The following is a 14,736-nucleotide window of genomic DNA, read 5'->3' as shown; positions in this document are numbered from 1 at the left end:
GTGCAACACTGAACGCAGTCCTGGGTGTCGTGGCTGTTATGGGCCAATTTGAAATTGCACCCTATTCCCTTCTGAGCCCTCTCCTTTACTCCCTGTTCACCCACGACTGCGTGGCCACGCACGCCTCCAACTCAATCATCAAGTTTGCGGACGACACAACAGTGGTAGGCTTGATTACCAACAACGACGAGACGGCCTACAGGGAGGAGGTGAGGGCCCTCTGAGTGTGGTGTCAGGAAAATAACCTCACACTCAACGTCAACAAAACTAAGGAGATGATTGTGGACTTCATGAAACAGCAGAGGGAGCACCCCCCCTATCCACATCTACGGAACAGTAGTGGAGAGGGTAGCAAGTTTTAAGTTCCTCGGCATACACATCACAGACAAACTGAATTGGTCCACTCACACAGACAGCAGCTCAGGAGGCTGAAGAAATTCAGCTTGTCACCAAAAGCACTCACAAACTTCTACAGATGCACAATCGAGAGCATCCTGGCGGGCTGTATCACCGCCTGGTACGGCAACTGCTCCGCCTTCAACCGTAAGGCTCTCCAGAGGGTAGTGAGGTCTGCACAACGCATCAGGGGGGGCAAACTACCTGCCCTCCAGGACACCTACACCACCCGATGTTACAGGAAGGCCATAAAGATCATCAAGGACATCAACCACCCGAGCCACTGCCTGTTCACCCCGCTATCATCCAGAAGGCGAGATCAGTACAGGTGCATCAAAGCTGGGACCGAGAGACTGAAAAACAGCTTCTATCTCAAGGCCATCAGACTGTTAAACAGCCACCACTAACATTGAGTGGCTGCTGCCAACACACTGACACTGACTCAACTCCAGCCACTTTAATAATGGGAATTGATGTAAATATATCACTAGCCACTTTAAACAATGCTACCTTATATAATGTTACTTACCCTACACATTATTCATCTCATATGCATACGTATATACTGTACTCTATATCATCTACTGCATCTTTATGTAATACATGTATCACTAGCCACTTTGTTTACATACTCATCTCATATGTATATACTGTACTCGATACTATCTACTGTATCTTGCCTATGCTGCTCTGTACCATCACTCATTCATATATCCTTATGTACATATTCTTTATCCCCTTACACTGTGTATAAGACAGTAGTTTTGGAATTGTTAGTTAGATTACTTGTTGGTTATTACTGCATTGTCGGAACTAGAAGCACAAGCATTTCGCTACACTCGCATTAACATCTGCTAACCATGTGTATGTGACAAATAAAATTGGATTTGATTTGATTTGATATAGTGCACCACTTCTGACCGTTGGGGTCTGTCCAAAAATAGTGCACTATGTAGCGAATAGACTGCCATCCAGGGCGCAGCCCGCAAGTCTCTATGGTACATACTCCTTCAGCAGCTGGCCGGCTATCACCAGTCTCTGGATCTCACTGGTGCCCTCCTAGATCTCAGTGATTCGCGCGTCGCGGTAGTGCCTCTCTGCTGGCATGTCCGTCACGTAACCCATTCCCCCAAGAACCTGGATGGACTTTTAGTTCCGCAGAAGGCGAAGAAGAACATTAACATCTAAGAACATTAGAAGGAGTTAGCAATCTGAGATGTTCTGTGAATTCTGTCAAATCCGCTATCGATCAATAGAGTCAGGCACTACTTCTAGCAAACATGACATCGCTGCTTCCTGTAGGGACAGAAGGTAGCGGCCTCCGACGCTGATAGTTTGGCCATCGCTGCTTCCTGTAGGGACATGAAGGAGGGAGTACAACGGTACGTAGTGTGACAGAGAGGATGGTGTGTGTGTTGTGTGTGTGTGTGTGTGTGTGTGTGTGTGTGTGTGTGTGTGTGTGTGTGTCTTGGTGAAGGGTTTCTTGGCGTCTTTTAGCATTGCAGCCTACCAGGTGAGGAGACGAGCGCTTTCAACAGCTACAGCCATGTCCGCCAGCTTGAACTGAAACACACACACACACCCCTTTGATAACAGATACTTACACACATTAACATTCAAACACAAACTTTAACACATACCTGTAAGGACTGCAGCTTGCCAATGGGAGCTCCGAAGGCGGTGCGTTTGTGAGCATAGTCCGCAGCACAGTCCAGAGCCGCCTGAGCAATGCCCAGAGCCTGGGATGCTATGCCTATACGCCCACCGTCCAGGGTTTACTGTGGCGAGAGATGGGATCAGTACACACACACGGAGATGGACCACAAAACGTACACCCGTCCCCTCGCACGCGCAACACCCCCCACCCCACCCTACCCTACAATCCCACCATGGCTATCTTGAAGCCAGACCCTCGTGGCCCCAGCATGTTGCCCAGGGGTATCCTACAGTCCTCCAGGATGAGGTTGGCCGTGGAGGTTGCTCTGATGCCCAGCTTGTCCTCCTTCTTCCCCAGGGAAAGGCCAGGGTGAGGCATGGGCACCAGGAATGCACTGATACCCTACAGAGGGAGGGAATATATACACTGAGGGAGGGAAGGGACAATGATTTTTGTTGTCGGACCCACAAATAGCAGCAACAAGATTAACTGCGTGCATGAGTTACATTGATAAAGTAATAAAATATTGATAGAGAGAGATAGAGGGGGGAGAGAGAGGGGGACTAGAGGTGTTTATCCATGGCTCAACTCCAACAGCCGTGTATCTAACCTTGTGTTTGAGTGACTTGTCGGTGGTAGCGAATACGACAGTAGCTGAGGCATCCCAGCAGTTGCTGATCCAGGCTTTAGTCCCATTCAGTACCCACTCTTCTCCCTCCTGTTTGGCTAATGGAAACATGGATCACCACAGATAACACTGCTACTCCTACTGCTCTCTCTTCGTCCGCCCACGTGTTCTCGCACACCCCGAGAGCTTCTGGTCAGCGGGGTGGTGGCACCGGGATCCTCATCTCTCCCAAGTGGTCATTCTCTCTTTCTCCCCTTACCCATCTGTCTATCGCCTCCTTTGAATTTCATGCTGTCACAGTTACCAGCCCTTTCAAGCTTAACATCCTTATCATTTATCGCCCTCCAGGTCCCCTCGGAGAGTTCATCAATGAGCTTGATGCCTTGATAAGCTCCTTTCCTGAGGACGGCTCACCTCTCACAGTTCTGGGCGACTTTAACCTCCCCACGTCTACCTTTGACTCATTCCTCTCTGCCTCCTTCTTTCCACTCCTCTCCTCTTTGACCTCACCCTCTCACCTTCCCCCTACTCACAAGGCAGGCAATACGCTCGACCTCATCTTTACTAGATGCTGTTCTTCCACTAACCTCATTGCAACTCCCCTCCAAGTCTCCGACCACTACCTTGTATCCTTTTCCCTCTCGCTCTCATCCAACACTTCCCACACTGCCCCTACTCGGATGGTATCGCGCCGTCCCAACCTTCGCTCTCTCTCCCCCCGCTACTCTCTCCTCTTCCATCCTATCATCTCTTCCCTCTGCTCAAACCTTCTCCAACCTATCTCCTGATTCTGCCTCCTCAACCCTCCTCTCCTCCCTTTCTGCATCCTTTGACTCTCTATGTCCCCTATCCTCCAGGCCGGCTCGGTCCTCCCCTCCCGCTCCGTGGCTCGACGACTCATTGCGAGCTCACAGAACAGGGCTCCGGGCAGCCGAGCGGAAATGGAGGAAAACTCGCCTCCCTGCGGACCTGGCATCCTTTCACTCCCTCCTCTCTACATTTTCCTCCTCTGTCTCTGCTGCTAAAGCCACTTTCTACCACTCTAAATTCCAAGCATCTGCCTCTAACCCTAGGAAGCTCTTTGCCACCTTCTCCTCCCTCCTGAATCCTCCTCCCCCTCCCCCCCCTCCTCCTCCCTCTCTGCAGATGACTTAGTCAACCATTTTGAAAAGAAGGTCGACGACATCCGATCCTCGTTTGCTAAGTCAAACGACACCGCTGGTTCTGCTCACACTGCCCTACCCTGTGCTCTGACCTCTTTCTCCCCTCTCTCTCCAGATGAAATCTTGCGTCTTGTGACGGCCGGCCGCCCAACAACCTGCCCGCTTGACCCTATCCCCTCCTACCTTCTCCAGACCGTTTCCGGAGACCTTCTCCCTTACCTCACCTCACTCATCAACTCATCCCTGACCGCTGGCTACGTCCCTTCCGTCTTCAAGAGAGCGAGAGTTGCACCCCTTCTGAAAAAACCTACACTCGATCCCTCCGATGTCAACAACTACAGACCAGTATCCCTTCTTTCTTTTCTCTCCAAAACTCTTGAACGTGCCATCCTTGGCCAGCTCTCCCGCTATCTCTCTCAGAATGACCTTCTTGATCCAAATCAGTCAAGACTAGTCATTCAACTGAGACTGCTCTTCTCTGTATCACGGGGGCGCTCCGCACTGCTAAAGCTAACTCTCTCTCCTCTGCTCTCATCCTTCTAGACCTATCGGCTGCCTTCGATACTGTGAACCATCAGATCCTCCTCTCCACCCTCTCCGAGTTGGGCATCTCCGGCGCGGCCCACGCTTGGATTGCGTCCTACCTGACAGGTCGCTCCTACCAGGTGGCGTGGCGAGAATCTGTCTCCTCACCACGCGCTCTCACCACTGGTGTCCCCCAGGGCTCTGTTCTAGGCCCTCTCCTATTCTCGCTATACACCAAGTCACTTGGATCTGTCATAACCTCACATGGTCTCTCCTATCATTGCTATGCAGATGACACACAATTAATCTTCTCCTTTCCCCCTTCTGATGACCAGGTGGCGAATCGCATCTCTGCATGTCTGGCAGACATATCAGTGTGGATGACGGATCACCACCTCGAGCTGAACCTCGGCAAGACGGAGCTGCTCTTCCTCCCGGGGAAGGACTGCCCGTTCCATGATCTCGCCATCACGGTTGACAACTCCATTGTGTCCTCCTCCCAGAGCGCTAAGAACCTTGGCGTGATCCTGGACAACACCCTGTCGTTCTCAACTAACATCAAGGCGGTGGCCCGTTCCTGTAGGTTCATGCTCTACAACATCCGCAGAGTACGACCCTGCCTCACACAGGAAGCGGCGCAGGTCCTAATCCAGGCACTTGTCATCTCCCGTCTGGATTACTGCAACTCGCTGTTGGCTGGGCTCCCTGCCTGTGCCATTAAACCCCTACAACTCATCCAGAACGCCGCAGCCCGTCTGGTGTTCAACCTTCCCAAGTTCTCTCACGTCACCCCGCTCCTCCGCTCTCTCCACTGGCTTCCAGTTGAAGCTCGCATCCGCTACAAGACCATGGTGCTTGCCTACGGAGCTGTGAGGGGAATGGCACCTCAGTACCTCCAGGCTCTGATCAGGCCCTACACCCAAACAAGGGCACTGCGTTCATCCACCTCTGGCCTGCTCGCCTCCCTACCACTGAGGAAGTACAGTTCCCGCTCAGCCCAGTCAAAACTGTTCGCTGCTCTGGCCCCCCAATGGTGGAACAAACTCCCTCACGACGCCAGGACAGCGGAGTCAATCACCACCTTCCGCAGACACCTGAAACCCCACCTCTTTAAGGAATACCTAGGATAAGATAAAGTAATCCTTCTCACCCCCCCCCCCCTTAAAAGATTTAGATGCACTATTGTAAAGTGGCTGTTCCACTGGATGTCATAAGGTGAATGCACCAATTTGTAAGTCGCTCTGGATAAGAGCGTCTGCTAAATGACTTAAATGTAATGTAAAATGTCTAATGTAGACGCTGCCCCTGCATCACTACCATTACCTACACAGAGAGAGAGGAGAGAGAGACACAGAGAGAGAGACAGAGAGAGAGACAGAGAGAGAGACAGAGAGAGAGACAGAGGAGAGAGAGACAGAGGAGAGAGAGACAGAGGAGAGAGACAGGAGAGAGAGACAGAGAGAGAGACAGAGGGACACAGAGAGGGACACAGAGAGAGAGAGAGAGAGAGAGAGAGAGAGAGAGAGAGAGAGAGAGAGAGTGACAGAGAGAGAGAGAGAGAGAGAGAGAGACAGACAGACAGACAGAGAGAGAGACACAGAGAGACACAGAGAGAGACACAGAGAGAGACACAGAGAGAGACACAGAGAGAGACAGAGAGAGAGACAGAGAGAAAGAGAGAAAGAGACAGAGAGAGAGACAGAGGAGAGAGAGACACGGAGAGACAGAGGAGAGAGAGACACAGAGAGAGAGACACAGAGAGAGAGAGAGAGAGACACAGAGAGAGAGGAGAAAGAGACAGAGGAGAAAGAGACAGAGAGAGACACAGAGAGACACAGAGAGAGAGAGACACAGAGAGAGAGAGACACACAGAGAGAGAGAGAAAGAGAGACACAGAGAGAGAGACACAGAGAGAGAGAGAGAGAGAGAGAGAGAGAGAGAGAGAGAAGGAGAGGATAGAAAAGACATCAACAATGAAACAACCACCCATTTCCCCAGGTTGGAGCACAGAAGTGAGTGGAGGGTTCTGGGACAAAGGTGTTTGTACCTGGTTCACTCAGAGCGAAGCAGCCAACTTTCTCTCCGGTTGTGAAAGGGGTGATCCACTGATCCTTCTGCTCCGGTGTTCCAAACTTCAATATCGGCCCTATGTACAAAGACTACACACACACACACACACACACTTTTGTATCAGTGCAAGACAGTCTCTTTCACACACACACACGCTTACGTACGTTGTTGACCGAGACCACACATCCAGTGCTGCCACATCCCCTACTGATCTCCTCCACGGCCAGAGAGTGGGCCAGGTAGTCCATACCTGCTCCCCCCAGCGCCTCAGGAACCTCTACAGCCATCACCCCCATAGCACCCAGCTCTCGCACCTGTACAAACACACAGGTGGATGCAGTGGTATTCAACAACAACAATTATGAGGGGGACAAACGATTATGAGTACAGATAACATGGGACAATATAAAAATAAAAAAATTTGAGAAAGATATTTTGACAAATAAAAACATAGAGTATGTGTATGTATTAGTTTATTTTCATTTTGATAAGAGAGCTGAAAATGTAAAGGATTTTGGGGTATTTGTTGTGTCATTAGATTTGGGGGTCCCTGCTGAAAAAGTTTGATTACCACTGTGTTAGAGTGTGTGTGTGTGTGTGTACCTCCTGTTTAGTGGTGTGAGTACCTGTCGGGCGGGAAAGAGGTGCTCCTTGTCTAATTTGCCAGCTATAGGAGCCAGTTCTCTGTCTGCATAGTCTCTACAGGTCTGTCTCATCATCTGATGCATCTCTGGTAGCTCAGCTAGCGAGGACAGAGATCTACAGCCACACAGGCCAAGGGCTGGGAGAGAGAGAGATGGGGAGAGAGAGAGAGAGACTTTAGTACTGTAGGACCTGCTCATGTCTAGCATGTATTTACAACATCGTGACACTATTGTTAGACAGAGTTATCAGTGTTGCATTACACCTGTGTGAATCCAACTGTCCAGGTCGATTCTGTGTGACACCCAACCAATGATCATAAATGAACCCAACCCACCAACCCACAACTCCCTGCCTCTGGGGTAAGGGTTGAAAAGTGGACATGAAAAATGACCTACCGATGATGAAGTTATTATATAGCAACCTTGATTGGGGCCCTTGCTCTCTTAATCTAAGGTTTGAAGGATGGATGTAGGCTGCCTGTGTCGCAAACTACAAATACTAGTAATTTGCTACTGAACAGTCAAGAATATGTAATGTGATATACTGACCCCATAAAGGATCTAAATAATGGAGATAATAATCTTCATACCCGGTTAGCTGACCAGCACAGTGGTAAACTAGGTGAAAGGTCATCATCCGTCCACCTCGTCCTTTACGTGTCCCATTGAGAACGCGCCTGCTCGAGTGAAGACTTGAGGTGACACCAGAAAACTAGAAATGTGAATATATTCACTACGGTACAATGCCAATCGTATGTATTTGCGACATCGATAACCACGCAAGCAGCCAAGAGCAAACAGGGTTTCTGTGAACGATAAACTACGTCAATGATGCTTACGTTACGACTGCGATCATTAACCCCATTCACGTTGCCTTGGAAGTTATTATTGACCGACACTATAAAAATCAGAATTCTAGCAATGGGTTTATTTTAGAGATGGGTTAGAAACTAACCACACACTCAAATATGCAGCTGGCGGTAGTTACTTCGCATTTAGTGTTAGCACAGATAGACCAATGAGCTTAGTTATACACATCTTATCACCCCGAGAAATGACTGTCCCAAGTCTATTTTATTGTCGAAGGGTCAACACACCAATAGAGCAAGTAGAAAAAACCCCGTTGTAATTTGAGAGACAAATGAGCACGTGCATTGATTGTAATACGGACCTTTTCTAGCTTTGAAAAGTGCTGCCATGTTGACTGCTCAGTCTGCTGCTTGTGCAATCATACAGAGACGGAAGAGGACGCGAGACATCCCACTCCCTATTTTTTGTTCTGGTTCATATACAGTCAATGAACTAAGCAGACCAGACCCATATAGAATTCAGACAAGTATAACATGTTTGGTGATACAATCGAGCGCATCGCAACAATTTCCCTATGAAATGAAGCGGCGCTGTAAACGTTTTTATTCATTAGCATGATGTGCATCCAAGCCTGTACCATTGTGCTTTCAGATCTGCTTTCACTTGCTGTGTATCTTCAGAGGTTTTGAAAACGATCGGAAATAAAACAGCACAACGCGGAAGCGTCAATTATGACTTTAGCAACAGCTTTGGAGGAGAACGTGGGCTCTCGGAACCTTCAGAGATGTTATATGATTTTTATGTAACCTTTATTTAACCAGGTAAGTCGGTTTAGAACAAGATCTTATTTACAATGACGGCCTACCCCGGACAAAACCTAACGACACTGGGCCAATTGTGCGCCGCCCTTTGGGATTCCCAAGCACGGCCGGTTGTGATACAGCCTGGAATCGAACCAGGGTCTGTAGTGATATCTCTAGCACTGATATGCAGTGCCTTAGACCGCTGCGCCACTCGCGAGCCGAGTCAAGGTGACGTTGATTAACGTTATACAAAGCTTTATCTACATGTATCCTCATTGTTAGGCAATAATAATTTCTACTGTTCGATCTACAACTGAGAGCCCGGGACTGTCTGTCAGCGGGTGAGAGGGGCTGTGTTCAACCTTTAACCCCTCACTAATCAGATGGTCCTTTCTCAGTCCAACAGATGGAAGAGAGAAGAACAGAAGGAAGACATATAGGGAGAATACAGTTGGGCAGACAAAAAGGGAAAGAGAGAGAAAGAAACAAGGAATATCAAACAGAGAGAAAGGGACAATGAGGCACAAAATGTTGTCACAAAATGTTGTCACAGTGAACACAAGGCTTTGAATAAAGTAGTCCAGGGCGAAAGGAATTCTAGTTTTTCAAAACATGTTTATTATTTGGCATCATAAAAAGTCATTTAGGTTGTTCTGTTCGGTACGATGCTGCCGTTCCAACCCTTTAGGATGGAGGGGTGAAGGTGGGTGAAGGGAAGGAAAGGAGGAATAGGATTGGAGAAATAAAAAGCGCCCGATGGGCGGGTTGAGTGAGGGAGGGCTGGCTGGCTGGCTGCAGTTACAGCGTGCATCCACCAGAGGTCGCTCACTTGCTGGCGGAGGTGAGGTTGAAGCAACCACGCTGGTGGAACTGCATGTCCCTGACGCGACGCATGGACTGGATCTGAGGCTGGAAGGCACAGAACTCGTTGTAGTGTCTGTAGTCACCACACTCAAATAGGTACTGGTAGCCTCTGTATCCGGGGTACTGGTAACCCACCCACCTGGAGAGAGGAGGAAAGGAGAGAAGGTCATGTTTTGTTACATTTAGATTGATAGTCATTTTTAGGCCGTTTTTTTTAGAGACAACATGAGTCACATTGGAGTTCTGTGTTTACACTTTAAAGCGTGCAACAGTTATGAATGTACCCGTGACATTCTATGACACACAAACACAACCCAGCCCCTCCTCCCCGTGGCTGCCTGAACACTTCACTTTATACAGTGACACTTCCCACAAGGCCTCGTGTTGTCACTCGGCAGGAACCTGCAACTCTGCCTCGGGCTCTGGGCCACACATAGGTCACTATACATCATGCTAATGTATTGCTGCTCTATGTCTCGCTTCAGCCTACACATATGTTTTTATATTTTTTAATCTTCGATAAAGGTGAGGGTTTTTCAGTCCCAGTATCCATGCAAATAGATTTCTGGTGTGTGTGCATAAGTACGAGTGTGTGTGTGTACACTCACACTCCGCCGGGCACCCTCACGCTGCCCACCCTGTCGGTGAAGCCGTGCGCCCAGAGGGTGGGCACGTCATCCTCCTGGATCTCCATCTTATTGCCCTTGAAGTCGGAGAGCTCAAACAGACAGATCTTGTGCTCCAGGCTGTCCTGTGGTGTGGAGGGAAGGAGAGATGGGGGGGGGGGGTGTCAGGGAAAGGCTGGAAGGTCTCTTCACTAGCTACTGTATTAGCCCTGGTTACCAGCTGTTTTTACGCTCTGGCAAACTCATTCGTCACTGTCATGTTTGGAATGTGTGTGAGAGAGCGTATATAGGAAAATGTGACAGTGTGTGTTTCGGGAATGTGTGTGTTCCTCACCATGCGGATGGGCCTGAGGGACATGAGGCAGTCGCTACGGTAAGAGTTGCTCCAGGTATCCCAGCGAGGGTACTCTCCCTTCTCCAGGATGAACATCTCCCCACGGAAGTTAGTCTGCTCAAAGGCAACAAAGCTGGAGAGGGGTGGCCGCCGGGGACAAGGGGGAGAGGGGGGGCCGCCGAGGACAAAGGGGAGAGGGGGGAGAGGGATTAGAAGACGGGTCAAAATTAAATGTGCATGAAAAGGCCACGAAAAATGACAGCATCAGTGTTTGGGCTCAAATGTTTTGGGCTCAGTCTGAGTTTGTCTTCCTGTGTATTGGACCAGCATGTAGAGATGATTGATTGTGTCCTGTAGGTGTGTATGTGTGTGTGTGTGTGTGTGTGTGTGTGTGTGTGTGTGTGTGTGTGTGTGTGTGTGTGTGTGTGTGTGTGTGTGTGTGTGTGTGTGTGTGTGTGTGTGTGTGTGTGTGTGTGTGTGTGTGTGTAATCTTGCCCTGTAGGTGTGTGTGTCCACTTACGGGCCGCTCTCGACGATGATACTGCGCACTCTGTCCATGCCGCGTTCACACACGTTCATGCACTCGTTCTGGACCTCCATCATTCGGCCCTGGAAGTTCTCCTGGTCGAACAGCATGATCTACAGGGGGGCAGTGAGTGGTCAGAGGTTAGATGCCATTTATCCCTGGAAGAGGTCAAGGGTGAGATACTGTCCGTCGTCCGCAAATATTTGTTTTTCTATGTTGACCCTTTTTGCCATAGAATTAGAGCGCATTTGGTGCCTTTTATTACTGCAGGTATGTAACGAGGTCTCAGAGCCCTTCACCGTTTGTGCCATTCAGTTTGTCGATCCGTTAGAAAGCTCTGACGTTCTTCCTGTCCTCGGACTACCTGTACCGCCTTCCACTATAAAACCCAAAGCCGACCCCGTAATGCTGTGAAGGCTGCAAGATCTCTGGGGTCATCTTAAGACACGCCGACTTAAGTAGCAACATTTACCAACCACAACGTTCTATCCGTAGTCAATTAGCCCGGCTCAGATGAAAAGTTCAAAGAGAATGGCTAACGTTAAACGGTGTGTTGCTCCCACACAACGGGTGGACTTTACTCTCAAGTGGGTTGTGGTGTATTTTTAAATGGACGTGTGCCGACTCACTCGGAAGTTTCCGACGCTGGGTTCTCCGGTCTTAGTGGTCTTGCTTGTGGCAGCAGGGGCTCCCTTGTCCTTGACATCAGTGCCCTGGCTGGAGGCGGACTTGGCGGTCTGAGACATGGTGAGGGAGATTCAGGAGATTCTGACGGAGAGCGCGGGGGGGGTGGATTGAGGGAGAGGGGTTAGGGGGAGGGAGGGAGGATGGAGAGATGAGAGAGGATGGGGAGAGGAGAGGCATGTCAGAGGAAAGAAGATGGGGCAGGCAGAGAGAGTAAAAGAGAGTAAGAAGGGAAAGAGGGCGAGAGAGAGCGGAAAGGGAAAGGGAGAATAGTGTGGGAGATGGAGAGATCGATTGAGAGAAAGAGGGACAGGGAGAGAGAAAAAAAGATCAAAACACAGATCAGGTAAAGGTGTGTTCTCACTACAGAGTTGAATGTGCTTTGTTCGTGTATCTGTTACTATTTCTTAGTCTTGTAACTAACTGAGGCAGGAAACAGCGGCCAAACACATCCATAGGATGGATCAGAATCTCCAATGAGAAAATAACCATCCGTTGTACCAATCCAGCCTGGGGTCTGATGTAGGCCCTGAGGCCCGAGCCTCTGTTAGGGGCCCAGCCCCGCCTGGGGGTGACACACCCGGGCATGGTAGGCTGAGAGGAGTGGGCCCCTGTGCGCTGTTTGCTGCTGTGGATCGACTGCTGTTTTCAGTTGGTGTGGGGTGTGTCCTTACCTGCGTGTACAGCTTGCTGTGCCGTGTGGGGTAGGCTGGATCGTGCTGGCCATCTCAGTGCAGAACCCTAGCTTTTATACCCTGGCAAAGGCTGAACGCAAGGGCTCAGTGGACAATAGAAGCACCAGCGTCATCAGAGTTGGTCTGGACCAAAGCCCCCTGGGTCATCGCAACAACCAGAACCCCCCGCTACCCGTAGGCACTTTACCGTCAATGGAAAGCCCTGACAATGGCACTTTCCCTCTCTGTTAGTGAGCTGGGCCTGTAAGCTACAGTAGCATATAGGGCACAGGAATGCATAGACCTGGAGGGAGCAAGGAGTTAACACACACACACACACACACACACACACACACACACACACACACACACACACACACACACACACACACACACACACACACACACACACACACACACACACACACACACACACACACACACACACACACACACACACTCGGTATCTTTCTCTAACTCTAACAGATGAAACTGCACCAGCACTTAGCTTAGTTTCGAAAAGACAAAAGACTTATGATTCAAAATGGCAAAACATTTGATTTTGAAGTGGGAAAAGTTGCTTAAGAAAAATGGGGATTGCAATTTATTTCCATACACGTACGTTTTGTCCGGACTGATTTTTTTGGTTGATCTTCTTCTTCTTCTTCATCTGGTTAGTTGAGAGCAATCAATAAAATAAAGTTATGCTCCATATTCGTATTTTTCAAATGAGAAGGATCATAATGGGGTAGTGGCGGGTAGCCTAGTGGTTAGAGCGTTGGACTAGTAACTGAAAGGTTGCAAGATCAAATCCCCGTGCTGACAAGGTACAAATCTGTCGTTCTGCCCCTGAACAAGGCAGTTAAACCACTGTTCCGAGGCTGCCATTGAAAATAAGAATTTGTTCTTAACTGACTTGCCTTGTTAAATAAAGGTAAAATGATGTAATATTATTATCAAAGAACATGTAAAAGACCTGATAATATCTCACACAGACTGTCTTTTTTTGTCTCCCAAACACAGACAGCACACACACGTTTCACATGGACATGACGCTAACACACAGACAGCACACACACGTTTCACATAGACATGACGCTAACACACAGACAGCACCACAGCATTAAAAAGCACCTAGAAGTGTGGCAAAGGAGGGTGATGGCGACATGGAAGAGAGAGGCGGAATAATAGAGTAGAAATAACCTGGAGGAGAATGTCAAACCCTTTAGTCTCACTACTCTCTCCTTCCATCTCTCTCGACCCCATCTCCATCTACCCTCTCCACCCCCCACCCCAGGTCTTTTTGACGATGTTCGTCTTCTCCGCCCATTGTCCGATCAAGTGCAGGTCTCCGCTTGTGTACTGTAGGTCAATATCACTGGTCATATCGCTGGATGACTTTCAAAATGTTGACGTGTGCATCGCAATCCGTGATCGATTGATTGTTCATCACCTATATCTATCTAAGATATTAACCCATATGTGTCGGCTGAAGCGAGACATAGAGCAGCAATACATTAGCATGATGTATAGTGACCTATGTGTGGCCCAGAGCCTGAGGCAGAGTTGCAGGTTCCTGCCTAGTGACAACATGAGGCCTTGTGGGAAGTGTCACTGTATAAAGTGAAGTGTTCAGGCAGCCACGGGGAGGAGGGGCTGGGTTGTGTTTGTGTGTCATAGAATGTCAATTATACAGCTGTGATGACAATCTACTACTAGGGCATAATGAGTCCAAAACTAGTTGGTAGAGTAAAAGGTTGGTAGAGTAAAGGTTGGTAGAGTAAAAGGTTGGTAGAGTAAAGGTTGGTAGAGTAAAGGTTGGTAGAGTAAAAGTTAGTTGAGTAAAAGTTGGTAGAGTAAAGGTTGGTAGAGTAAAGGTTGGTAGAGTAAAGGTTGAAAGAGTAAAGGTTGAAAGAGTAAAGGTTGAAAGAGTAAAGGTTGGAAGAGTAAAGGTTGGAAGAGTAAAGGTTGGTAGAGTAAAGGTTGGTAGAGTAAAGGTTGGTAGAGTAAAGGTTGAAAGAGTAAAGGTTGGAAGAGTAAAGGTTGGAAGAGTAAAGGTTGGTAGAGTAAAGGTTGGTAGAGTAAAGGTTGGAAGAGTAAAGGTTGAAAGAGTAAAGGTTGGAAGAGTAAAGGTTGGAAGAGTAAAGGTTGGTAGAGTAAAGGTTGGTAGAGTAAAGGTTGGTAGAGTAAAGGTTGGAAGAGTAAAGGTTGGAAGAGTAAAGGTTGGTAGAGTAAAGGTTGGAAGAGTAAAGGTTGAAAGAGTAAAGGTTGGAAGAGTAAAGGTTGGAAGAGTAAAGGTTGGAAGAGTAAAGGTTGGAAGAGTAAAGGTTGG

At 48.7% G+C, this 14,736-nt stretch overlaps 1 protein-coding gene and 1 pseudogene across 1 annotated transcript; both read right to left on the bottom strand.

The window, feature by feature from the left end:
- Window positions 1-1,389: 1,389 nt before the first annotated feature.
- LOC118385575 (short-chain specific acyl-CoA dehydrogenase, mitochondrial-like) lies at window positions 1,390-8,282 on the bottom strand (annotated as a pseudogene).
- Window positions 8,283-9,291: 1,009 nt separating this feature from the next.
- On the bottom strand, window positions 9,292-12,530 carry LOC118385574 (beta-crystallin B1-like). Its single transcript, XM_052521347.1, has 6 exons — window positions 12,405-12,530; window positions 11,676-11,814; window positions 11,041-11,159; window positions 10,521-10,653; window positions 10,169-10,311; window positions 9,292-9,699 (listed from the first exon to the last, which is right to left on the bottom strand). The coding sequence occupies exons 2-6, from the start codon at window positions 11,790-11,792 to the stop codon at window positions 9,522-9,524; spliced, it is 690 nt and encodes a 229-aa protein (XP_052377307.1). The 5' UTR covers window positions 11,793-11,814; window positions 12,405-12,530; the 3' UTR covers window positions 9,292-9,521.
- Window positions 12,531-14,736: the final 2,206 nt, after the last annotated feature.

The sequence above is a fragment of the Oncorhynchus keta genome, chromosome 6 (genome assembly GCF_023373465.1).
Source record: "Oncorhynchus keta strain PuntledgeMale-10-30-2019 chromosome 6, Oket_V2, whole genome shotgun sequence".
Taxonomy (NCBI): Eukaryota; Metazoa; Chordata; class Actinopteri; order Salmoniformes; family Salmonidae; genus Oncorhynchus; species Oncorhynchus keta.
Note: the sequence above shows the minus strand (reverse complement) of the source record. Positions and strands in the feature narration are given on the sequence as shown.